Below are 27758 nucleotides of genomic sequence, written 5' to 3'. Positions count from 1 at the left end.
AAAACAGAAAATGCTCATTCAGTCACTGTTGCTAGAAAGCTGGAAACACACTATGGTCTAAAGTTATATTGTGTGTTGCTGCATTAAGATTTGTATCATCTACTCATGTTTGGCCACATAATACATGCTATTAGATTGTGAGTGTTCATTCTAAACTGATTATTTATAACGAACAACGTAAACACAAAAGTTCGCTAGTAGTATTCATCATCATCTTTTAATCATATCTCACCAGTCTTCTTTCAGCAATACTATATGTACTTTGTGTATGTTTACCATGTTTCCTGTGTTTATAATGTTTATTACAAACTGTCCATTTGATTTGTGCACAGATGCATAGAGAGAAAAAAAAGCATTTCAGACCAGCAGAACCTTCACAGCATTTAGTGTCCACTCCTCTTTGAAAAACTGACATCACACATTTCTCCACTTTACAATATTACATCATAACAATGTTACAATATTGCAAACTACAAAGTAATAATTCTTCTCCCATCTCTTTCTTTAGAAACTCCAAAAGGTCGTCAAATAAGTAGAAAGTAATCAGATAAGAGCTGGATATAAACTCATCAGTTTGCACATGTGTTAGACCAGGTTTTAAAAATCTATGAAACACTTCTGTTCCTGATAATTATTTAATCTTATGTATTCTCAGAGGCAATTAACCCTAACAAACAAGGCGTCATTAGCTTGTGTGTGCATTTTCAATAACTACAAAATGCCCAGTCATTGTCTGCACACTGTCAACTGCCACCAAGTTTCAATTATGAAATTACATACGTAACAGTACTGTGGAGTTTGGTTTGCACATATTACTGCGTGATTATTTTGCTCCCTGTTAAATAAAACTAAATTGATTGATTTATAAAACACTCTAAAAATTAAAATCTCCATCAAGGGAAATATTGTTTTAATGGCGAGTATTGTTTTATTCTGCTTGAAAGATTAAAAAAAGACTCATAGTGACAGGCTCTAAATTTAAAAAAATTAAATAAAAAAATTAATCTTCAGTGTCTGCAGCTCAGAACCTGAAAATCCCACCCTCCTCCTCCTCACTGTCCTTTATAGTGACAGCTACCTGCTTTGTGCTGTTGTGCCATAATTCCAACAAAAACAAGACCTCTGTACTCTGCTAGAAATGTCACCAGAGCTGTCAAGAATTGAGCTCAGTGCAAAACTAAATACATCATCTGCTACAATTCATGCTGAGTCACTGCACATCCACCATCAATTACAAGGTTGTGTTTACAGAGCTGCAGCGGTAGTTAGAGCGTCAAACACAAACTCATTCACTGGTTAAAAACACATCAAATTATGCACATACTCCGAGATCTCAGAGAGCAGAAGAGAGGAAGTGTTAAATAGGTTAGGAGAACACATTTAGTACAGCATCTGCAGGCTCACTATCACAACCTTACCCTGTTCTGGGTATTCTGCTTATTCTCTTAAGCAGTTACATATGGAGGTTATCTAAATGTATATTTAAATACAAGGTTGTAACTCACGTATCACTTTATTTTTTTAAAGTCTCAGAAGCCAATGGATCATAGGTTGGAGGATCCAATTCCAAGTGTTTAAAACACCTGGATTTTTTTAAGCTCTGCAGCCAAATTAATCTCTTAGTGACTTTACTTCACATTCTTTAATTGATTTCTCTCTGACACTACAGACATTAGCACATTTTAAAAACTAAAGTGTTCACTAAGTTATGGTGCTGTAAGGAAACATGTTGAACTGGTTTTTCTGTACCAAAGTCAATAAAATAAGTGTATCTAGTATCTAGTTTGCAGAAAGATACTTGTGACAAAAGGGAATCATGAAGTCCTAAATATGATCTGTGATTTGAGAAGTGTGTGGCCTCAGGATGCTGCCGGTTTTACACCAGATTCAAAGATGCACATGATACAGTAAGTGGTCATTTTACTGTAGCTGTGATCCAGAGAGAACACAGTGAACAAAATGTAAAACAAGGGCCCTTTTTTTAATGAACCTGCTGCATAGAACTACAACAATCATACTTACTACAAATTTTTCCAAATCTTTACAATGGTAGTGACATAAAATAGCACCAGTTAGAGTCACAATACCCACATCTGCCCTAATAAATTACAGCAGGTTAAACAAAAAAAGGAAACAAATATATCCTTCATTACCACATGTAAGTGCAAAGCTCAAGGTAATGAATCCAGATACACATCTTATTTTAAAATTAGGTGCAAATAAAATACAGCCCAAGTGAAGTGAAAGTTATTTTAAAACTGAATAGAAGGTCTGAACGATCTGGATGAGCTCCAGGCAAGAGGTGGTCACAGGCCTAAAACTGCTCTCCGTGAATAAAATTACCCACTTTGGAGGCTCTGTGTCATGATTTCATCTAAATAAAGATGCTGACGCTTTGCGTAGCTGTTAGTAGTTGTTAAGGTTTAGGTAAAGAAGTTAAATAAAGGAACAGCAGTGAGTGGAGATAGAAGCACAAGCCACAGGAACTCAGATCTTTAATTTACCTTTCTGCAGGGAGGGGTGGGGGTGGCCTTTGGTAGGGTGCTGTATCTTTTAATACAAGCATTTACAGGAGCTCTCTGAAATATCTTTGATCCGTTGTTGTATGAAAGAGTTTTGCAAACACATGTTAAAATGGTGCAGAGTATCCCAACAAAAGTAACATAATAGAAGTAATTCATTTATTATGTCGTACCTCCAGCTCAGCAATGATCTTCTCTTCGTCGTCTTCGTCTTGAATAGCTGAGGCTGCGATCACGGGTGGGGTTGAAGCAGGTCGAGGGGTGTCGGATGGGGTCCGCCTCAGCTTCACAAGAGTTTTGGGCAGGTCACCATCCTCCTCCATCTTCGATGCAGAAAAATACAATTAAATGTATTCAAACCACTTGACACACTGCCAGCGTCCCACAGCATTTCACTTCTCTCAATGGAAATAATGACATTTCAATGTAGTGCAATATCAGCCTTATTAAATGTCACATATATCAATGCTCTTCTTTGTACTGATAATTAAAAAGCACCAGGATTTCTCTCATTCAGCTCAGGTTATCTTTTCAATCAAACCGTATGATTTATCACATTTCAGCGACTCCACTTTCTGGTATTCTGGTATCACTTATGTAGACAAACAGGCCACACGAACAAAGCAGCACTTGAACTTTCTATGGCAGCTGAAAAAGTTCAGATTGTCACAAGCACAGCTGGTGCAGCTTCTCCATCGCCGTGATGTGGCTCTGCATTATCAAACGCCATCAATAACACCTGCATCATGTGTGCAATGTGAATTGGAGATCATCAGTTTTTAGCTTTTAAAATTAGTTGTAGTGCCCACATTCAATATACATACTCTAAAACCAACATTGAATCTTGCGAACATATAAAACGCTGTGTAAAGATCTTGGAAACTTTGAATTCTTTGCATCATCACTAACCATCAGATGCAGCTTTTTGACCAACAGACAACACTAAAACACTTTACACTAAACATATGTTGATTTGGTTCCCGGCGGGAACCAAACATCAGTCAGGACCAAACAAAAGCAAAAAGAAAAAAAATGTCTTGTCTCGCACCAACTGGCCCAAAACAGAGACTCTGGGACAGTTAAAAAAAGCATTAAGGGAGGAAAAGTTTTAATTAAATGCAAAGTGTGATCCTATCAAATACTGACTTTATTCAGGTTTTTTTCTCTTTACTGTGCAGAAATTAAATTGATTAAAACTATTCATACCCATTGTTTGAAAACCATCAACATTTGATGGATACTGTATATGACAACAAAAAAACTAATCATTTATTTTCACTTAATATGACTTTACCAATCTTTTGTTTTATTGATGAACCACTACATGACTTGATAATAAAGCTTTTAATCAAATTCTGAATATCACCTTTGAAAATAAGTAACTACAAAGTGTGTTTCATAGTGAAACTCAGGCGATAGACGTCACTGGGACTAAAAGAATGCTGAATGTTTCTCACCTTTAGGTTCTTGGCAGTAACAATGACCTCTCCAGTGCGGTTAGTGGTGAGACCGTGTATTGATGGGAAACTTCGGCGAGGTGGAGGTGGTGGTGGGGACTTTGAGGGTTTCTCTGTACGATACTTGGCCACATTGAGGTCCACTGTGGACAGAAGGAAACACTCGTAAAGGTTACCACAACATTCACAGAAGGAAAATTAATCGGATTTGCTGCCCAGACTCACCCATCCCTCGGTGAGATCCCGCACCCTCCATGCTGTTCAGCTTCTGGGCAGCTAGCTGCACTTTCCCAGGCTGCTGGTCCCCACTGGGTGTTGTGGTTGTATTGGCTGAAGTCCCAGTGGTTCCAGCTGCAGGAGACGTAGCTGTGGTAGAAGTTAGTGGAATGGTGATTTGGGGCTTGGGGGGCACTGCTGGCTTGTTGATGTGCTTGGCAGCAAAGTCAAGGTCTGGGATGGCCTTCATCAGCTCAGCCTGGGTCTCTTCCAGCAAGCGATTGATGTCCTGGGCACTGAACTGGGTCAAGCTGGCACGCTTTTCCTCCCAGTCCCGCTCTGCCGCCTGACATATATGATATGAAAAAATAAATGGCAACATGCAAATGGGCAGAGCTGAAAACTTGTATGTGCGTTTTCTAACATTAGGAACAGGAACTACAGACACACTCTGCTGCTGGTGCAGCAGGGCCTCAACAAGGGAGTTATGTACTTTCTGCTACAGTTTTTTTTTTTTTATCTATATGGACATTTGCTGTCTAGCTTACCCTTCAGCATACAGAGCTGAATATTGTGCATTGAGTGTTAGATTGGACACAACAGTACAATCCCAGGTGCAAAATAATCAGCGTAATAAGCAGCTTATTACCAGTCTGACTTCGGCTGACACAGACTTATCGGCAGGACGTCGAGTCGGCAGCTCATCCAGAACGCGATTTCTGAAGGTCATCGAAGACTGTATGTCCTGCTCAGGACCAGAGACATCTGTGTCGCCGGCGGACACGGGCATCCAGTTGGCGAGGCCAGCGGTGGTGCTCAGGTCTGTGAGGTTGAGAGTGGGACTGTTCAGGATGTCCAGGTCAGGGGTGCGAATCGTGTCTTCTGCTCTCTTCTGTATTTGGCTGGAGAGGTCTTCAGGGCCCTTCCACACACCTTCAGTGACTTGCCTGGATGAAGGGAGGGATACCAAACACCACAACACAGAAAGACCACCATGAAGGCCCTGGACAGTACTGGGGAAATGTAGTCTATGCAAAAAAAGAACCTCTGGCGAAATCCCACCTGTTGTCAGGTGCACAAAAAGTGGTCCATGGCCAGATATTGTTGATGTTTTAAACAATTCAGAATCAGAGAAAGAAATCCTTACAACAGCCTAATAAGTCTATATAAAATCAAAAAGATTTATGAGTTTGTACAACTTACAAATTATTTTAACATCAAAATTGTTCTTGAAGAATTTAGGAATGAATAGCAGATTTTAATATATTGATTAATTTCAATTAAAACATGTAGAGATCGTGAGAAAATGGGCAACTGGGCACCAACAGATAAAAGCTGCCCCACACAGGAACACACAGAAAGGCTACACAAGTTTTGTCCAGATTGTGTCTGTGGTTATTTTGTGCCTTCACCTGAGCTCTCCAACTTTCAATTAACAATTACGAACAGACTTCATAACTAAGATCTGGTCTGGGGGCCCCCAGCTCAGTAGGCCTGTTCAGTAATCCAGTTGAATAAGACTGAAGCTCAAATACTACTAATGTGTGCCCTGAATTTAATATCAGATTTATTAGTGCATCAAATGTTTGAGATACATAAACTTGTTCAGACTGTTAAAAATGAATAAAGACAACTTTTGATATAAGAAAAACTCAAATATTGTTGCGTCCTAGAAAACAAACGTTTTATATTCTAGAGACCTACATATGTAGAAGTGGCTTTTCAACCCCCTTAATGCCAACATGTTTTGAAGAAAATCATTTCTGACACGCTGTTTGATGAAATCACTGATCACAACGTTTCACCATTAACTGCTCTCAGCATTCAGACAGCATTCACACTGTGTTTTTAGTGTTTCTAAATAGCTCTTCTAATGTTTCTAGTAACGTTTCTAGTAAAATGTAAAAAAAAAAAAATCAACATTAATAGAGTAGTGAAAAGAAAACATTGCTTTTACACTCGTCAATGTTAATCTTTAAACGTATCCTTGCGAATCTTTTGGTATCTGTTTTCAGTTACAAGTAAAAACAGTATTTGTAGGAGTTTTCACACCTTTTTAAATGTGAATCATTTAATTTTATTTGACACAAGGTCAGTGTATAAGCCTTTACTGCCATACCTCTACTACATGAGCTGCTCACTAGAAATCACTAGAAATCTATGCATAGCTAAGTAAAGAGTGGGAGAAGTTTATATATATATGTAAAGAGCTTTGTGCCCAATGAGAGGATGCCTGGCCTCGAATGCACGGCTGAATCGTACAGCAAGTTCACGGAAAGCTACAATAGAAATGTGTGAAAATGTGTTCTGTGAACCGACCCAATTTAATTAAGTACAGCATTGTGTGAGCAAGCAGAGGGGTGTTTGATTTGTGTACCTGCGCAGCATACTGAGCGCATCAGTCATGGTGTTGCAGCGCTTCAGCAGAGCTTCCAGGCGGTGAGGCTCCTCTTTCAGGAACTTAACAGCCTCCACCTCCACCCTCAGCACCACACGCATTTTACTCTGCAGGCTGGGGAACTGATCTGAAATGGAGAGAGACAAAGAAGCTCAGTAAGGGAGGATGACAGGAGGTTGAAGAGAGAACGTGGCATCTCAGAGATGTGTTGAGATATTGATGTGTGAGAAGGACAGAAGCATAGATTGAGGGAGGTAATGATGAAAAGAGGGAGAGGAAAGACGACATAAAGCAGAGACAGGATGCAGCTTCTGTCACAGGCTCTGGATTCCCCCACGTCGGAGACATTGACTCAGTAGGTCGGCCAAACGAGAGGAGACGGCAATAACAACAGCAAAGCTTGCATTTGTGTGTGTATGTGTGGGTGGTTGACAATGCACAAAACCACTATTTAAACTCTTGGACACTTGGACACTGAAGACTGTCCAACTGACATTCATTTAGCTACTCAAAGCACAGGGTTTGCTTTAATAGGCTCCAGTGAAGACATGCTAACAAGGAGCAGACAGGCTACACATTATTATAATAAAGCACTTCAGAGCTTTGGGACTAATTATTAATATTCAAGACAGAGCGGATGTACACAGGTCAAAGTAGCAGGACAAGAGGCTACAACTAGAACTTCACGAATGTCAATTAAAGTCAGAGTTGATTCATAAATATTCATCTCTGACTTCAGCATAACATATATTTGACATACAAATGTCAAATAAATCAAATATAAATCAAATAAATCAGGACCTACAATTACCGTAACACACTGCTGCTGCTTGCTATAAAGAGAAGGTAGTTTCATTTATTTATATAGTAGAACCTTTCATGCATAAAGGCAATTCAAAGTGCTTCACATAAGCATGGAAGCATATAAGGTTAGAAGCACAGAGGAAAGTTACGTAACAGCTGCAGCTAAGGAGGGAAACATACTTGCTTGCAAGTAAAGTTGTGAAACGACTAAAGCAAACACCAATGAGCATCTGTGAGAAAAAGCACCAGTTACTACAGAAGCCGCTCTAAACATTTACTTTTGAGCTCAGTGAGCGTCTCTCCCAGCATCCTCAGCTCCTTGCTCTTTTGCTCGACGTCCTGCTCTGTCACCAGGCCGTGATTGACGGAGGAGTTCCTCTGCAGCTCCTCCACAGACTTCTCCAGGTCACTGTGGAGGATCAGGCGACAGAGTCACAACATGTACAGTAGTAGATGATGTTACAGCATCACCTACATGCTAACAGGCAGGTAACGTTTTATATTTCTGTGTGTATCGTACAGACTCAGCTTTCAGAACTACAGTATCTAAAGCAGAAAGGGGAACACTCGAAAATACTGATGCTGGGGTCTGACAAGAGCTCTGTAGTTACACAAAGCAAACAAATGCCTCTATATCTGATAAATATGACCACAAACACACAGCAACATTTAATTATCTGGTCTGGACATTAAACGCTTTGGATGCTGACTGTAGTTACTGCTCCTTCAGAGGCATCGTGTTTTTTTACTCAACATTAGTTCTCTAGTTAACATGTGTAGCCCCTGTATTCACCCTATATAGGGCTGAGTGTTTAAAATTCTGACCAACAGCAACTCCTTTTCTCCAACACCTTGGAATGAGAAATGTTATTAACATTTTAACAAAATAAGCAAACGTAAAATTTGATTTGAACCATGACATTAAACACTGAGGCTGCCCCCCTCCCCCTGTATATAGACAAACTGAGCTTGTTGCAGGAAACACTTGCTCTCTGAACTCACTGCAGCTGCTGAATCAGCAGCTCCTCCTGGTTGAGGTATTTGAGTCTCTCCTCCTCCACTAGGAGGCGCTGCCTCTGGAGCGGGTCCTCCTGAGTGCGCATAGCGTCCAGCATCATGAGGCTGAGCTCCGACTCAGTCTGCCTCAACAGGGACACGACGGCATCCTGGTTCTCCAGCTAGGACAAGTCACATGGTTAGTGTTTTATCCGCTTTTTTACGTTGCTGTATGTCCCGCTCAGCTGAGACAGTTTATTAGGTGCTACAGATACACTCACCTGCACGTTGCGCAGCTGCGACAGCTGCTTGCGCAGGGCGTTGGTGTTTTGCTGCAGGCCTTGTAGGTGGAGCTGCATCTGCAGACGGGACACGGTCACAGGCTGGTTGGGTCCTGAGAGTGGAGGTGGCATCAGGGCTAAAGGAGCGGACGGTGTCAATGCTGCCAACAAAAAGTATGATTTAAATACAGGGATCACTCTCTGAACCTTATCTGGGTTCCTCTGTGCAAACAGAAGCTGATAGACATTGTCCCAAAGCACCATTAATGAATAAAGGTTTATCCTGAATACTTTACGTTCATTATAAGATGTGGAGCATAACACAAACATTGGGTCTTTAACAGCAAAATAGTCCAATGATTGAGACATAATTTCCAGTAGAAAAACAAATTTCACACAGAATATTGGTTTAGAATAACAGCAGTTCAGGACAAGGTCTATCTGTGCTGCAGTTTAAGGGGCGGTGATTACAGTGTTATGTAACATAATGATGAACAGCATGAGAAGGCTTTGGGGACAAACAAGGTCAGAGGTGGAAAACAGCATTTCCACTAAACCAACTATGTATAATTATAAAAAGTCCCCAAAGAGCCAAAATGTGAGAGTGTTTCCAACTTGGATAATCCTTAAAAATGACGATGAAGGATTTGCAGGGTGTTGAATCACACGCATCATGCTGAACAAGACAAAGGGTTTCGATAACACATAGTGGGTTTGCTTTTAAGAATTGCATTTGAGGAAATGCCAGATTCCTGTGTTGCCTCAGGACCAACACACACAAACCCCTCAGTGCAACACCTCAACTTCCAACAGGCTGCGTCGTACAGACCCTGACCCTGAGAGATGGAGCCAGTCGGTGGAGTTTTGACCCTATTTAACCTTAGCTAATGTTGAACACAGCAGGGATTCTGTGTGACATGCTGCAGTCCTCACTACCCAAGTGTGTTTCTCCAGCTTTATCAGTTTAGAAAGAGGAATTGATTTTAAATGAAAGCATAAAGACAGTCCACAGATAATAGATTGATTCAGATCAAATATCAAAACTATCAAATCTATCTATAACCTAAGAAAAATATACACTCTTATCATGGTGGCAGATAAGAATCTGACAGATTTAACGGGAGACACAAACATGACCTGTCAGGTTTTTTAAAATCTGTGAATTATTATTGAGAAGCACCGTTCAACTAAAACTCCTCCAAAGAAAAGACCAATTTAAGTTGCAAGAGCCTGAGCTTATCTAGAATTTGACATTAGATCAAATTTTCCCAGTCAGAACCAGAATTTTCAAATGCATACTGGACTTTGAATGTTCTTGTGTGGCTTCCAGCCATAGTTTATTCAATAATGCAACTCAAATGATATATTATGCAAACAACAGGGGGATGTAAAGGACACTGGGCTGAGAAATAGGAAAGGTCCTTTAAAATGACAGACACTTTCTGGAGACCAACAGGGATCAAAATGAAGGATAAATAACGTAGAGGGAACAAGGGAACAGGTATATACACACACACACACACACACAGACACAGTAGCTACCTTTCTTTTTTTTAGTTCGTCCGGCTAAAACAAGAAGCATGGGCACCAGTTACACAGCAGCAGCAAAAGCCAGCACACACAATATGAAGCAGCTTGCAGAATCAGCCACTGTGATCACATGAGGCACTTTAAGAATTATGCAGAGAAAATGAAATAGCAGCAGCTCTGTGAAAAGAAGAGACGATTTCTGTGGCAGCAGTGGGGAGCAGTTAGGGCTGGGCGTCGACAGAATTTCAGCTGAGACACCATCATTTATATCAATATACTGTATCAATATAGTTAGATGGTTTCCATAGTTCTCCCACATCTGTCCTCACACTCTCTGCTACACATTGTCCTTCTGCCTGCACAGATTCAACACAAGTTCTCTTGCAACATGGAGGGACACAGTGCCGGGGTCAAAACCAGATTTGCCAGGTAGCTTTATCCTGCTGATTTGTCAGCCAGGATTCTTATCAGCTTTTTTTTTTTAACAAAAAAATAAAAAGGCAAGAACCAGAATTAAAGGCTAAATGAAAGGACAGATCATAACACGAAGCAATGCCTCCACCCAAGCTCCAACTAATCCTACCAGCAAAGTCACCTACAGAAGCTCTGCTGTCAAGGTCAGGAAGCAGCATCACTGTCACTATACAATTTGTGAGTCATGCTATAATAAGTCCATATATGCAGATCTTCAGTAACTAGGCCACCACAGTGCATTTACATTTGTGTCCTGATTATCTGGATAACAGACAGGAACACATGTAAACATGGTAATTGGTTAGCCTGCAATAAAGGTGGCGACAAGTGTTGCCTCAACAGGCCCATATGGATACAGATATTAATAATAGAAGAAAATAGAGGACCAAATAAGACAAACAAGTAACTGACTTTTTTGCTTTGGCTTACAATAAAACTTTGAGCTCACTTCATAAAAAACACCAAAATATACATGGTGTGTCACTATTTAGCCTAGAAATACCAAGATATACATTTTTGTCCATATCGCCCAGCCCTAGCTGCAGTGACAAGCAGTGACAGGAAATAGTTTTTTAAAGTCCAACTTTCCCAAAGGTAGTGAGCACTTACTGTCAGTTCCTGAGCAGTCACTTGCTGACTCAATCTTCTCCCTGGAAGAAGGAAGTGTTAATGTACTTTCAGGCAGAACACACTATTGTGTTACCTACTGAATCATGGAAACTGAAACATCGTGCTGTTCAGAAGGCTGGAAATCCTGCAGTGTGTGTTTCACTATATGAGGAGCTGCAGTGAGATGTTAAATCTAGACTTCAGACATGACTCATTGTTTTCTGCCAGTTTCAAACGATGTGTGTGCTGCTCAGTAAGAATTTACACATCCAACTAAAGAAACTCTTGCTGTGCAAGAAATCAAGTAGTTTAGATTGTTTTTATCCTGTAACACCATCAGGGAATGCTGTGATCCATACAAAATTCACTGTGCAGCAGAATAACATGCCCAAACATACAGCTAGAGATGCCAAAAGTTCTTTAGAGGGGTATAACGAGGAGTGCTGCAACACAGGATGTGGCCACTACACAGTCCTGAGACTGTGAAGACGACCTAGGAAACACTGGGTGGATCCCAATTCCCTTAACTGATAGATCCTCACTCTTGCATACACCAGAAGTTGCTCTGTCTTCCATCTTGAAATACATCCCAAACCCTGTCATATCGCTCTAAGGAGTGAGGATACACGAGAACATCCTTCATGGACAAACCTCTGTGACTGAATGCTGCAGCTGATCGGTTTCCTTTAGAAGAATTCTAACTAATAAATCAGAACCAAAGACTCCTAAAGGTACTAATAAAATATTTTGAATGCTCGTCATCATTTCCATAAGGGGAAACACCTGTTTATTATAAGTGCAATTCTGTCATTAAAACCACGAAAACTCATGTCATGTCTAAATTAATGACACACTCATCAAAGTAACATACGGTGCAGGTTTTAATACTTGAGCAGGTCTTTATATTCCCAACAATGGTTCAGTGAGTCCTAATTTTTACTTGGACTGTGCATTTTTGGATCAACTCCGGTCCAACTAAAGTGACCACAGTTAGTGCAGTCTTAAAGTCCAACAGCTGTTCATCACAAACACGCTCTGCTTGCGGTGGTTTAGAGAAGGGATGTCTCAAAATCATTTCCTTATTTCTTCTAAGATGCAAGAAAAAGATGCAAGTGAGTGAAACATGGATGCACTTAAGGGACTTGGCATGTACCCACTAACATCTGTGACATGAGAAGTGTGCAGAGGAGATTTGGTGCTGTTGATTTGTAAAGGGTGGTCACACACTGGGTTAATTTTAAGTTTTTATGAATGAAAATTGTGTAGTGCCTACAACATTTGTTTTTTAATTCATATTTTTCCTGATTTGAAAGCAGTACATGTTGCAGAAATGTTGTTTCGGGGATTTTGGACAACTGCACGAAGAGCATTAAATAATGATGAACACAGCCTTGATGTGCGTTGAGGTAAACGTGTGTGTAAATGGAGCTTGTGTCTTACGGGCTTTCTGCCTCAGGCGCTCTGCTCAGAACTCTCTGCAGCAGCCCGGTCAGGCTGGCTATCTGCTTCTCCATGGCCTCCATACGCTCCCTGCATTCACACCCCAAAAACGCATCAAATATTGGAACTGTTAAATGATGTTTAATGCTTTTTTTTTTTAAATAATGCACAACACCATCCACTCTTATGCTCCCCTTTGTTCCCCATTTATTATGTTGAGATTGATGGCTGCATTGATAACTCACGAAAGCTGCCTGTATAAACATTTCAGCAGGATTTGCTTGCAGTAATCATTCCTCCAGTCCACACTGGTCATTAAAAGATCCCTTCCTAATGCACTTTCAGTGTAAATGGTGGGGAACAAATTTACAAAATTACAAGCCACAGTTCGAGGTTAATGAGGCTTCAGCAGTCTTATTTAAAGTGTTTTAAGTTTTTAGTAATCGTGCCCATCTCTGTGTTCCCCTGCACAGTGTTTGCTTCTTGAGCTGGAAAAACAGTAGCACAAGGAGGGAATTATTACGCAAAGGACTAATACTTTTCAGGATACCGACATCACAGCCTCATTTTAGCTTTAGGTTCACATGTTTATGTATTATTAAAAAGCACAGAAAGTGTTTGTCATTTTATCAAAGCTTAGATTTAAATTGATTAAGGTTAAATCGATTCTTCAGGGTCTGTGTAAATACACAATTGATTACAGTCAGCAAAACCTCCTGCACAACTGCAGTGCATGTGAATATCCCACTACTAATTCTGAGCAACAGCATGCATGGTGGTCTTACCTGGTTTCTGTCTCATTGCCCAGTAGAGCCGAACTGAAACTCCCAGCACCAACTCCCTCCCCTCCAGTGGTGGCCATCAAGCAGAGCTGTTCTGAGGTGAGACCTAGCCCTGGACCCTGGCCCCGGGCTTTGGGACTGTCCCCAAAAACTGAGGAAGTCACTGAGTCCCTTCTCAAACTCTGCCTACCAGGGGAGCCCCGAGCAGGCATGGTGCCCACGTAGGAATCCCTTATGTCTGGTATCTTCTGTGGGGAGGAAGGTGGCGGCACCCGTAGCCCCATGGCCAACATAGACGCAGCATAGGCATCATTGTAAAGTGGTCCTCCAGTCCTGTAGAGAGCTCCACTTTCCATCAACTCACCTTGCAAAGCAGCTGCTGAATAGGAGGTGAGTGAACGCACTGAGCCAGCACCTCCTCCTCCCCCACCTCCTCCACGACGGTATAAGGAGCCATAGGGGTCGGCTCTGGCTGGTAGAGGGGAGTGAGGTCCTCCTGCAAGACTCAACCGACTTGTGTCAGGACCCAGAGAATAGGGGTCTGCGTAAATCCCCCCACCACGATCATCCCCTCGCAGCAGCACCATGCTCCTGGATCCACCTACTTCATCGTCAGGCTTCACATCCCTGCGCTCCAGGATGGCACTGGAGGAGGCGCAGAAGGCTGGCTGGGTGTGGTGGGGCTGATGGATCTGTGGCTGCTGGTGGGGGGAGGAGTGGTGGGACTGGGAGTGTGGGTGTGGCAGGGAGTGGGTGTGGTGAGGTGGCCCAGCGTAGGAGGAAGGCCGGCCCCCGCTGTAGAGGAGGCGGGCACGGGACGGTGAGCCTTGAGGTGGCGAGGCAGAGGAGGACGAATGCTGGGAAGACATTGGAGGATTGCTGAGGCGGCGGTTAGGTGGCGAGTCCTGAGGTGCATAGACCATCTCCCTCTGTAAAGATCGCAAAAAACAGTTCCAAGACTAGACATTATCAAGCACTGCAGAGCGGAAGATCTGTTCTAGCTTACCAAAAACTCACTGACAGGTTTGGTCCATTTTTTAGGATTTCATCTTTACCTTAACTTATCAGACATAGTTCTATTGCTCTGGTCCAGCTCAGTGAACCAGATCGATCTCTCATTGGTAAAATAAAAGGTGACACAGGCAGATGATCCTGTTCTGTGCCAGAGAATATTCCTGCGAATAAAAAAATTGCAATGAAACATGCTACGGCTGCACAATTGGCTTGTGCTCATAATCATGGTGATTATGTATCTGGGTATTACACCCAGCAAAACTCTGCCAGCAGATGCTAAATGCACTTGGAAAATAACACTTCACATTACACACATACTTAATCAGTGCAGCCAAAAATCTACTAAATCAAGGTCAGATCATGCTTCCAGCACAAAACATCCGCTTGAGCCCAGACAGAGACCATATCGAGTAGAGGGTCTTGGTGGAGTTGTTCTGGTTGGCCCCAAAGTGCAAATGCTGCGTTCAGCCCTGGGCAAACAGATCTCACCGAGGACGGAAAATGATTCAAATGAACCTGACTAATTTCCCTCTAAGGACTAATCTGCAAAATTGACAAATTCTTCTGTCCTTAGACCCTTTGATCACAAAAGAGACCTCCCCCACAAAATCTTCTAATGGGAAGAAACCTTAGGAAAAGCAGCAGAAGAGGGATCCCTATACCAGGACAGACAAATCACGTAACTACAACATCCAGAGCTCGAGTCCCGGCCTAGTGGACCTTTGTTACGTGTCAAATCCCTCCATGAATTAGATTCACTTTACACCTGAAATCTCATTTTTGTCCCAAATAACAAAAACGGAGTAATCTTGGACAAAACATACTATGACCGCACAGCTTACTGTAACAGTGTGTAGCACCTCATAGATGCTGTTCCAAGATAGGAAAGTCTCCAAATTGCATTGGAAGTGGTTTTAAAGTTGGACTTGATCACTAGCAGAGAATGAGGGATTCTGTTTGGCATCAATCCCAATTGTCAGACAGAAAGGCAAAACCAAAGAGAGCAGCAGCAGAGTGCAGTGTCAGTGAAAGGCCTGCGTTGGTGGGAACCAGCCAAGAGTAATAGATACAGCAAGGAAACACAAAAGGAGACAAATCCGTAAATGCTTATGACGCACAAAGCCATCTCCTGGAGACAATGCAAATTGAAAAACCAATATTTCTGCATAATAACCCTCAGGCCTCTTACAGCAACACCCTGTGGACAGCCTCACAGCAGACTAATGACTCTAGTGCCATCATCTTCTATCTTGTATCTTAGCAACAGCCTTGTATCAACACCATACTTTAAATGTGCTAAAGACATTTCCTTCCAACCACAAAACCCCCCTGAAGCCACAAGACGTCTTCTGCAGGTACACTGTCAAAAGATTTGTCCCCAGGCAACTTTCAAAGCAGGTCGTTGTCCCGCTGTTGAAAATCTCCCAATCAATCTCATCCTCAAGTACAGTCTGTCCTCCAGTCACAGCCAGACTTACAAAGACTCCAGTAATCCTGGTTATGTTTTTGTGTTCTGCAATTAGGGAGTAATCTTCACTCTGCTGGCTGGGGTTCAATAAGCTCTCTCACACACACACACACACACACACACACTCGTATATTCAATACCCAGTGGAGACTTTCCATTGATTTACATTGAGTTTTGGAGTTGTATGATAACCTTGAATATTAGCACATGCACGCACACACGCACACACACACCTCGTAGACATTCATCTTGGAAGCCGCAGAATCAGCTGATGTACCTCACACATATAAAACTCAACGTAAGCAAACCTCTTTGTTAATGCTGTAAAATGCTTAAACGCCTAAAAAGATTTTTGAGGCATGTGCAGGTCCGATCACAGCGACTGATCCCAGGGGTGGGTAGGGGAGGGGGGCAGAACAGTTGACCTCTAAAACATTAGTGGGCACCTGCAAATGGTGGACACCAGCAGGTAGAAAAGCGATCACACACACACACACACACACACACACACACACACACACACACACACAAACAAAAGGCCTCAGGGTGTTTGATTGAAGGCAGCAGAAAGAGCAAATGTGTCAGAAATGCCCTGCTGTCGGCAACCCTCACTTTATTTTAGCTGTTTAACATTCAGATACATTTTTCCCAGTGTGCACTGCGTGTCTGCATTCCTGTAATGTAATTTATCTAGTTTATAATTTATTTTATTCCATAAAAGCAGCATTCTCTAACACTAAATTACTGCTTTCCCATTTCCATAATCACATTGTAATTAGACAGCAACAAAATGTAAGGTCTCGTACTGCAAAACCCAACATTAGGCATCATCAATTTGCAGTGGTTTATTTTGCTCCAGCTGTAACCAAATGCATAAAGCATTAATGATCATGCTAATCAGGCTGGTGCCACATTCTTTTTTGCCAGCAGCCGAGTGATGAATTACGATTAATCCCCATTGTGGCTCATCAATATGCTGCTGAATGACAGGGATGTTGCAGGTAATGGCAGTACAACAAAGATCAGGTAGTAAGAGGAGGATGAAAAAAATTGCTCTTATGCTTTACAACACTGCTTAAACCTACACCCACTTACAACTACTGCCACCTACTAGAGCTAAAGGGATTAATTGTGTAGTTAAGCAAAACTAACGCATAACTGATTATACTTGGAGTCAGAGATTTCCAACCTTTACTGCACTGTAGACTAAAATAAACTTTTGGCTCCATTTTATCATTACTGTAACACACATATCAGCCATTGCATATTGTCCCTGGAATAATTCAGGCTTGGGTTGTTTTCATACCTGTAATTTGGCTCATTTAGTCCACATCAAGGAAAACTGTGCTACTGCTGTTATGTTAACAACACCTTTTGTTGTGTATTGTAATAAACTTATTATAATTCCATTTTGGTTTGTGTGCCAAACAAAGTGCAGCCTTCACCTTTAGATTTAAATGCTAGATTGATTTTATGGCATAAATGAATTATTTCACAGTGTTGGGAGGAGATCATCCATTAATCACGGGATTGGCAATTTGATTCCAGACTTATTTGGATCCTGATTAGTAGTTGTTAGTCAAAACATAATATATCACATACTGCTTTACATTAAAAGTATTAATCATGCAACTCATTGATAAACTATATTTGGGTATAATATAAAGTAAATACATAAAGCCACAATTACCAAAGGACTTGCAATATAACACCTATACAGCTCTAACACAATGGTCCAGCACCGCACAGAAGACACCAAGCAAAACTGTTTAGCGCAATGATCCCACGATGGTGGAACAAGCTACCAAACTCTGCACGCTCAGCAAACTTACTCCCAATATTCAAAAAACTGCTGAAAACAGAACTTTTCTACATCTTCCTATGCACCTGAATCTATTTTTAGATTCTCTTTCTGCTCTTTCTCGCACTTGCATCTCGTAAACTGTGAACACTTTTCTGATTGGACTTTGCTTTGATGTTTTCTCCTTGACTTAGATTTGCTTGCTTTGGATAAAAGTGTCTGCTAAAGGACTAAATGTAAATGAAATGAAATGAAATGATCACTGGTAAAGGATGCAGTCATGTGTCCTACTCTCAAAACCTGAAGCTGAACCAGCTAACAACTCACCTCCATATGCTCTGAATGCAGCTAAAAGGATTCCACTGTGGACAGTGGCTGCTCATCTTCAACCACAGACTCTGCTACAAGCCGCTTTAGCTCCTTAAAACACTGAAAATCACTTTTAAAACGATGGTATTTCCAGTATCCGTTGGTGACGTGTGGGAATGACGGGATGTATGAGTCACAATCTGTTTTAATCTAACAAATTCCTGCATAGTGTACAATTTACTATAGTAAAAAATATATTAATGCAATTTTTTAATTAACGCATTAATAATAGGGCGTGTGAATCTCTCCGTCTCAAACGAAGGCATCTCAAAACCCATAAAAAAAACACAGCTATATTTGTAATGATTACTACAATTCAAAAAAAGGCACATTTAACATACTGACCTCTGACGTGTTTTTCTACAGGAGTGGAATCGTTTGAAGTTAGTTTGCGATTGGATGCTGACAGGAGAAGATGCATCTCTCACTCTCGTACACACACACACACACACACACACACACACACACACGGGGGCCTAAGCACAAAGGGAAGTGATGAGAAATTTGCTAAGCATCGGTTTTTTACAACCATGTACATTTTAGGCCAATATTCTACAGAATTTGGTTTAAGTTTTGAACCAATAGAGCTGATCTCATTACTCTTGTATCAATGTTCTATTAATTATATGACTATTTAATTAGATTTTACCATATGTGGGGAAGGGCAGCAGCACTTTCAGTCGACTAATCAGCAGCCTGAAAGAATGAATGAGCTGTAAATGTGCCTAAACAACCAATCAATGATTTGCATTGTGTGCCCAAGTAAACTACTTGTCCTTGGTTTTGTTTAGTTTCTTTAACAACAGAGACAATGAGCTGCAAACTCAAATATAGCTAAGAAACCCAGCAGGGCCTGTGTGGCCCTATGTTAATCTCTTAATGAAAATCCTCAATTCTATGTACATTTTCCCCAGGGTACCAAAAAGATGAACTGATTAGATTCTGCTGATATAGTGTCTGGTGGTATCGTGTGAATGACAATGGGACAGACAGGCAGCCTAAAAACTTGATGTCTGCATGCCCACATCATCCGTGTCTTCAGATAAAGCAAACCAGTCAATCATCTCAGAACAGTGTTGATGCTGTTTTACAGGGTTTGGGCATCCAGCCCGGGCACTGCTGTGCACGACTGGCACTGGGTCAACACAACACTGTCAGTGTTGGAGCACATGACTCACTCTCAGAGCAAGTAAGAATAACTTACAGCTGGACACTTTATGGAGTGTAAACTAGTGTTTGTAAACACTTACATAATATCAGTGTTATGGGTGATGGATACTGATGTAGAGGTAAGTAAATCATTTAAAGAGGAGGATTATAAATGCTATTCTATTATTTGTGGGATGATTTAGTTGGCTGCAATCTGCCACCACCAGAAAAAGACAAGTGTTTGTCTTGCTGCCTTATCTCTATCTTTGAGTCCTAAGCCTGGAGCACAGAATTAATTGGTAATAAAGAAAGAGGTGACTGTGACTGAGGGAGGATAATTTCCTCAGCATAATGTCTCCATCATTGGACATTTTTACAAGATTCATTCAAATGCAGAGAATTGGGACAATCCATTGGTGAAGAAAAAAAAGAGTAAAGTGGCACACACACGCACGCACACACACACACACACACACACCTACCCGCAGGTCTCCGTTTGCCAGGTGTGGGTTGTGGTGTCCAGGGTAGGTGCCATAGATGGGCTCTTTGCAGTAAATCTTAATTATGCAGCGGTCTTGAACGTCCCGTGGGTCCTCCAGCTCATAAAACACATTACGGGTCTCATCTTTGATCAGCAGAGCCGTGCTGGGAGACCTGGACATCAACAGTCATCAAAACAAACACAGACCAATCACTGATAAACAGCCCATCCACAGCCAATTTCAGCTAATCACCAGTGATGCACAGTCACTTACAGGTTGAGAGAAAAACTGGATGATCTGATACTGAGCTCATCAGGAATGTAACGTTCAGTGAGTCTGGAGTAAAGAGCCCTGCTGATTGGCACGCTAAGCAGCTTCAGAGCTGATTATACACAAACTATTACACCATGATGAAAAAGCCTCTTGATTGTCTGACCTAGTTGCAGAAAAGTGACTATTGGTATAGACACACTGAGAAATGAGAGTCTTGAGTCTAGAGGAGAATTTGAGAAGCTTTGCAGTTAAAGGATTCATCCCAACTGAAGCAATGAAAGAAACACTAGGCCACATAACTTTGGATGTTTTCCTCAACAACCAAGCCAGGAAAAATTCATTTAAGTTACACGTTAATTTGTCATTTCAAAGTGACCTTTAAGCTTCATCTTTCTCAAACCTTTGGCTTCACTGATTTCGTGCTTCATTTTATTTTTCTTCCTCTTGTTACAAATATTTATTTCTTTATGGCTGTGACTGAGAAGGAAATTGCAATGTGTCACTTACACTATTCACCGTGTCATTGATTGATAAAACCTGCAATAAATGAAGTGTAGATGCAACACCGCAGCTGTTAAATATCATTTAACCGATCAATAAAAATCCAGCAGCAGCCTCACCTGAGCATGGCCATGGTCAGCCTCTGAGGGAACATGTGCACAATCAGGGCCCTCAGGGTATCCAAACTGGTCAGCTCATGGGTCAAGTGCACCCTGCGGGTCTCCTCCCCAAGCTGGAGGAACAAGATCCCTGCATTCACAGATAAGAAGGAGCAATGATGGAGATCCAAGTGTTTGGAAGCACAATTTTCATCTCAAATATTAGTATTTTGTGCCTGCTGGATGTTTAGAGAAGCCCCTTTACATACACACCCACCAGACATTTCAACCAGGGTTATTAAATACTAAAACAAAAACTAGTACAAAAATATTGACCCACACAATCGAGCATTACAGCTGGTTAAAAACATGAATAAAAATGGAAATTTATTTTTCAGTATCTGTATTAAAAAACATGGAGCAAGAGTATGTTATGTCTGCCACTCTTATTATCATCTTTAGTTATATAAATACTGGGATTGCTGCTGTTGAAAATCTGTCATATTATTGATGCTCATGCAACACCACTAGCATGGGACTCAAAATCAATCCCCTCTCCTCCTTTACCACACTCTGCACCACCTTCAGGTATTAGTCATCAAATACAATAAGACGCTGAAAAATTTACTAACAGAACAGAAACTGTTGACGTTTTCCGATTGGTCAGAAGGACGAGCCTCACTCGAAACCTTTGCTAGTGAATCTTTGCATCACTGCACAGTGTTGTTCTGTAAGTCTGACTTCATAGGAGGCATCAAAAGCACCTCTCCACAATAAGTTTTTCTTTTTTTTTTTTCCTGAAAGTATCAGGATCAGATCATCCACTTATTAATTTAGTTAGCATCTATTTGATTTATCTTTCATTGTAGGCGAAATAAAAAATAAAAAAAACTCTACTAATCTCAGTGGACTGACGAGTTTCCGGCAGACGACTCGACTCATCAACTTTCAGGAGACACAGCCCTAATTACTAGACATGCTTACAGTTATTGTGATCTCTGCCTTAACATTCATTCCTTAACGTTCACACTAAAAAAAAAAAGTAATACCATTAGATGACACATAATTTTCATCCTCACTTTAGCTGGAAGAGAGTGAAATTTCTCACCTGTTTGTCATGTAATAGTAAGTGTACAAAAGCAAAATTAACTGTGGGACAGGAGTGTTTGAAAAAAAGGACTTTTTTATAGAACTAATCACACGGCCAACATATTTGAGACGTGGTACTGAATTAACTTTTCAATTAACAAAAAGATAAGAAGCTACTTTCCACCTTTTGTACGGTTTTATGATTGATTTAGCAGTAACTTACAAATGAGCCAAGACACAAGGATTACAGTAAATCACTGCTGTGCCCCACTCAGAGTCACTCATGCATTATCCTCCTCCCCATATGCTGCATTAGAAACATAGTTTAAGAAGCAGATGAGTTTGTTTGCTGCCAAAGCCATTAATCAAACACGACAGGTAGTTTGGCGAGATGAGACAACTCTGTTGAAGTTTCTATATGCAGTCAACCGAAGGTAACTGAAGTCACACCTGTGAAGAGGACAGTCACATGCAATGCATCATGTTTGCTGCTTGTCAAAAACATCAAACCAATACGAACTAGACAGTTGTAGCCTGCTACTAGTTGTGGTTAAGATTTCTGGTTTGCTTTTCCACAGGCTTTCACTTCTCCACAGCAACATTAGTGCCAAGCACAACAAGCACTGCAATGCCTCTTTACAAATGTTGCTCCTGACTCAGTCTGCAATGGCGTCTAAACACAACGGATTCAGCACAGCCATCATAGCTATTCTGCTTTTTAAATTAAATAAAAAACAAAAACACATTTTTCTTATTTATTTAGCCTTTAGCTCGCTACCTAGCTATGCAGCACATCCGTAGGCACCGCTGAGCAAAGATGGCTCAGCAGCCCCTCCGCCTCCTACACAGCCAGAGGAAAGCCCCCCCCCTCCCCAGGCTCCACTGAAAGTATGCTAACAAATGGCATCCCAGTCTAAAATCTCCAAGATCCAAACAAGGTCTGCTAAATATCTGCAGGCCATGTCCTCCATCTATCTGGCAGCATTTTTGCCCTCTACTAGAAAGATCAGACCCTATCTTTCTGAATATATAACAACTCCTCCTGCAGGCACTGCTCATATCTCCACTTATCTACTACAGAGTCCTGCTGACAGGGCGACCAGCTGTACAATCAAACCTCTCCAGATGATGCAAAATGCAGTAGGAGTCACATCACAACACTGTTCAGATCTCTGCGATGGCTTCCTGCATCAGGGTTAAAACTCCGACTCTCACTCCATCCAGGTCTACAACCCCTTCTGTCCACTTCATTTGCCAATGAAACATCTACACCACAAAGAAAAAGATGCTAAGCAAAGCTCTTCAGCTCAGTTTTCAGCAGCCTCACTGCCAATATTCCAAAACTTTTTGAAGACAGAACCTAGAACACTTAAAGAGAAAAAGGAGTTTCTTCTTTTCCTATCTGGCACTTGTATCCCATGAAACTGAAACATGTCTTGTCACAGCATTTTGCATTAATTTCTTCTCCCTGACTCAGATTCAGTTTTTCTTGCTTTGTACCTTGTCAGTAGCTTTGGATGAAAGAGTCTGACAAATGACTAGATGTAAATGTGATATGGAAACTGCAACATCTCTGACTACAAGTCTCTAAAGAAGAGTAAATATAACAGGAAAACTCTTTAGCACCAGAGGAGACACTTCAGATACGATGTGTCCACAAAGCCACCAGAATTGTGGGTGACACTTTCCTCAAATTTCCAGAAATTTGGCCTGAGTTTTTATGCCGGATGCCCTTCCTGCTGCAACCCTCCCATTTTATCTGGACACGGGACTCACACCAAGGTGGCCCTTGACCACACAGCGAACCCACGGGCCTCTGCATCCCAACCTCTATCTACGTAATGTCAGCATTACATGCAGCTGGTTTTATCTGTCTTGTTGTGTTTTGCTAATTCTGTTAACCTAAATGTTTAAAATATTTTTTTACAATTTAAAAAAAGTCTGACTGAGGACGGGGAGAGGGGGGGCTAGACACCCTATATACATTGAATTTGTTTCCCAACATTTCTGTGCATCTTTAAGGTTCCCGTGGAATACACAAACAAATACTAACAATGTCTGGCTAACGTGTTCACAAGCTCACAGGATTATCTGACGTTAGTGGGATAATATGCTAACATTGGCTAATTAATACAAACCAAAGTATTAAGACAAATCTAAAAATATCAGATGAAATAACAATATAATTCCAGTGTGTGTCACAATCTACCCCAAAAGCTGTTGAGACATTTCACTTTAAACTATAAATATCAACCTCGTGGTGATGCTTGGCGATTGAGACAGATACCAGAAGTCAGAGGACGTTGGCGACCTCTGCTGCCAGTTCTGACAGTTTGTGTCAGCTGCTTGTTGTTTTGGCTGGATGTTCATTAGTGCCCACTGGCTGCATCTGGGCCCAGTGCTCCCAGCTAATAGATCTAAGCTGTGACTCATTTTCTCTCCCTCCTTGTTACAGTATGTTGCTGCATTAGACAACCTTGGTTCCATTTTTTAATGCAATTTAAATATTGTATATAAACGCATTTAGTTAAATTAATTGATGTTTTAACCAGTTGAATGCTGTTTTTCCCACTGTGTCATGGCCTTATGAGCCATGTTGCTACAGGAACAATAGGCTTCACTTTTGGGAACCAAAGTTTTAAAGGAAAATGACCAGTGTTTGAGAAATCTTACTATGGATTAAGGAGGTCGACAGAGAAACACTCGGAGTCATGCTGATCAGTATCTTTTTAAACCAGAGAGAATGAAACCACAACTCTATAATAAATATTCAAACTGCAGACTGAGCGGATTAGCCTGGATTCCAAAACTATGGGCATGGTACAAATCCTACTGCATTGGGGACGTGAAAATAATTCCTATAGCACTGTTTCAGTGTTTTATTGTTGCCTAATTTTGATCATATGGTACTTTAACTTTCTGTGGAGAATAAATCACTTTTCTTTTTAGAACTCATTTTCTGTAGAAACTAAGCAAAACATTATGCTATGTTTGTTTTTAAGGTTACAGAATATGAAGCGTCACAGCGTTTAGAGTGCAGATCTTTTTGAATATTTGTGTTCTGACCTGGCGCACGCAGTTTAGCCTGGCTGGATGAGCGGGCCAGCGGCAGGCTCTGGCGTAGCCGGTTCATCCGGTTAAAGCCAATGGGGATATCGGGCTCTGACATGGTTTCCAGATTTTCAGCTGATGCAAAGGATACTCTGCTGGCCTGGTCAGCAAGGGCTGGCTGTGTCGGGCTGAGACGAGTCACACGTGGTGTGCGAGTCTGTGAGGTAGAAGATAAGAAGTTAGGGGAGGGGGGAAACAAAAAGATCAAGTGCACAGATTGAGGGAAAGAACAGATGAAGAGACATCTAATCTACTGTGATGGAAACATAATTGGCTACAAACAATTACAACATTCAAACAAAAGCAAAACAAATGTCCTCAGGAAATCCATGGAAAGAAAGAGAATGAGAAAGAAAGCTTTATCACACAGGCACCGACTAAATAAAAAGTTTACTTCACACAGAGCAGCCGTTGCATCTTCCTCCACAAACAGAGGCCGAACAAAAAGATGCTAAATCCTAAAGATAACATTAGATTGACAAAACACACTAATCCCGAAGTCTAAACAAGATGTGAATGCCCTCAGAACAGTCCACCTCCATTAATAATGGTGGAGCCAAAGCATTCAGAGTGCTTTAGTTAAATACCCAAATAGGAAAGCAGTGTGTGTAAAAATGATAAATAAATGCATGTTATTCTGCAGCTACTAGACGTGCAGTGGCCCGGAGCAGACTACATTTCCCCGGCTTCAACTGTTCTGTACAAAACTGAGTGAATGCAAGCATTGTAATGCTAATGACCACAACAAAACCAAACTGGATCTCGACAGCTTCTATCTGTATCGCAGATTACCCGTGATATTTCACCTGTCCAATATGAACCACTCTGGAGCCTATATTGTAAAGGACCTCTCATTACAGCAGCACGAGGAGCTGCTGCAGCAGGTTGGCTTTTAATAAATCCTTACTGACAGACATTTTCCAGCCCAAAGAATACAGTAATGAGGTCCCACAGTGCTGTGTGAAGCCAGCCCCAACTGCCTTCTGGATCTTTAGCTTAGTCTTCACAGGCACTAGATGGGCGCTGTTCGACTTGGGGCTGCAACACGCCAAGATTAGCAAGGATGGAGCTCAGCCATGCATGTGTACACAAACATGTAGGAAACACTACCGATCATGTCAAAAGACTCACATTGAGAATAAAATGCCATGCAGAGACACAAGTATACATACTGTACATCTGTTGCATCACATTTTTTTCTGGGACTATGCTGCTTTTTCTTTTTCCTTTAAAACTGTAGAAACCCCACACATGCACCAAAAGAGGAAGCAGCCTGACAGATTAAGTGTGCTGCCTTTCATATGTTTGAAGATTAATGTTCTTGGAGCGTGTTTGTCAGCCAAACGGCGCACACCTTCTGGCTCAAACCACATATGAATCATGCTAGTGAGAAGAAAAGGAAGCAGGAATTAGAAAGTTGGTGTTTAGTGAACTGTGAAGAAACAAATTAAAAGGGAAGATAAAGGTTGGAGGAAGAGCATCCCAGAACCTAACTGCACAGGAAAGCAAAAAACCAAACATGAAGAAAGAAGAAACAGAACAGAGCAGATTTCTGGAGAGAAAGTCACGATCTGTATTTGCTGCAGTGGAGCTTCTCCTCACATTAAAAAACTGAAGGCCTGTCTGAGGCTGCTGCTTCATTTTCAGTAACGGACAATAAACTTTATCATAGGGTCTCTCAGTGGACCTCCTCCTCCTTTAATGCTGAGCTACCATTTACTCACAACAGGAAATATGCAGTTGTCAGCTGAGTAACTGGTTGCCATGAGAAGTCATGACAGAAAGTAGCTGATAATTACACAATAGACTTAATAAATTCACTTCATGGAGAATTGTGTGATGTATTTGATGCATTTTCATGAGTGAAGTGTAAATGTAATTGTCTCAAGAGAGCTGGAACATGTGTTGGTGAGATGTTTAAATATGCCAAGTCAAATATTGAAATTTAAAACAAATAAAGTTTCAAGCTTAAAAAAAAAAGACCTTTCAGCAGTGTTTCCACAGCTCAAGAGCAATACTTTCAAAACAGATCTTCCTCAGAACGAGATTTTACATCTGCATTTAGGAGATTTAAAAGCAGTGTTGGTTTTCATCCTCTCTATTCCATTCACATCTTGTCGTCTTTGAAAAACGGTTTCTGATGTATAATATCATAACATTAATTGCTAAATATTCATGTGCGAGTCCTGAAAGGAAAAAGGTACTGACTGAATACTGAGACACACATCAGAGGGGAACTGGAAAACCACTTTACATCACATCACTACTCCTGGGGCAGTCAGATGTTGTGGTTTAAGTAAGTTCCTCAGACAGCAGCACAAAAGAGATGATTATTTTGTCAAATATCACTTTTGTTAACGTGAGAAACCACTTCTAAGCTCGTCTAGCATAAACTTAATGGGAGCGTTTCTGTTGCAATTTGTTTCCTGCTGCTTCTTTTATAAGTTTACCCAAGATACAAACACATCAGTTAGTCATCAGCCTAAAAGCTTTTTCACTTGGTAAAATGAGGCATATCATTTGAAAACCAACAACAATTAGGCACAAATGTAGAGCTTCTGTTATTGGTCGATTAGACAGTCAACAGAGAATTAACTGGCAAACAGAGGTTGATGAAGGACTCTGATCATTTACAAAAAATGCCTGATATACCCAAAGTAATTTTTGGAAACTTTAATCTTGCAAAATATAAAGATGGACCAGATTTTACCAACCTTATTTGCAGTTTAAAAAAGTAAATGAAAAGTAACTACAGTGATCAGTTAAATAAATGTAGGGGAAAGTATATGCTGATATTCAGTATTTGTTTTGCAGATGAGCTAAAATTCAATATTAGAAGATAAACTTGGACTGAAGAAAATTAGGCCAAATAACTAATCAATAAATTCAGTAAA

General features: G+C 41.0%; 1 protein-coding gene across 14 annotated transcripts in view; it reads right to left on the bottom strand.

The window, feature by feature from the left end:
* srcin1b (SRC kinase signaling inhibitor 1b) overlaps positions 1-27758 on the bottom strand; it is an 87800-nt gene that overhangs the window by 7942 nt on the left and 52100 nt on the right. For 8 of the 14 annotated variants that reach the window (XM_067488920.1, XM_067488922.1, XM_067488923.1 and 5 more), the window contains 17 exons: positions 24820-25021; positions 20686-20815; positions 19793-19964; positions 13513-14438; positions 12973-13065; positions 12728-12817; positions 11288-11328; positions 10217-10240; positions 8675-8835; positions 8400-8575; positions 7676-7806; positions 6573-6720; positions 4845-5142; positions 4205-4541; positions 3980-4122; positions 2696-2845; positions 2505-2588 (listed from right to left, as the gene is read on the bottom strand). In XM_067488920.1, the coding sequence (XP_067345021.1) occupies positions 2505-2588; positions 2696-2845; positions 3980-4122; positions 4205-4541; positions 4845-5142; positions 6573-6720; positions 7676-7806; positions 8400-8575; positions 8675-8835; positions 10217-10240; positions 11288-11328; positions 12728-12817; positions 12973-13065; positions 13513-14438; positions 19793-19964; positions 20686-20815; positions 24820-25021 (3306 nt within the window). The remainder of the gene's footprint in view (positions 1-2504; positions 2589-2695; positions 2846-3979; positions 4123-4204; positions 4542-4844; positions 5143-6572; positions 6721-7675; positions 7807-8399; positions 8576-8674; positions 8836-10216; positions 10241-11287; positions 11329-12727; positions 12818-12972; positions 13066-13512; positions 14439-19792; positions 19965-20685; positions 20816-24819; positions 25022-27758) is intronic. The other 6 variants (XM_067488926.1, XM_067488921.1, XM_067488927.1 and 3 more) reach the window with 6 other exon arrangements.

Source organism: Channa argus, chromosome 20 (assembly GCF_033026475.1).
Source record: "Channa argus isolate prfri chromosome 20, Channa argus male v1.0, whole genome shotgun sequence".
Lineage (NCBI taxonomy): Eukaryota > Metazoa > Chordata > Actinopteri > Anabantiformes > Channidae > Channa > Channa argus.
Note: the sequence above shows the minus strand (reverse complement) of the source record. Positions and strands in the feature narration are given on the sequence as shown.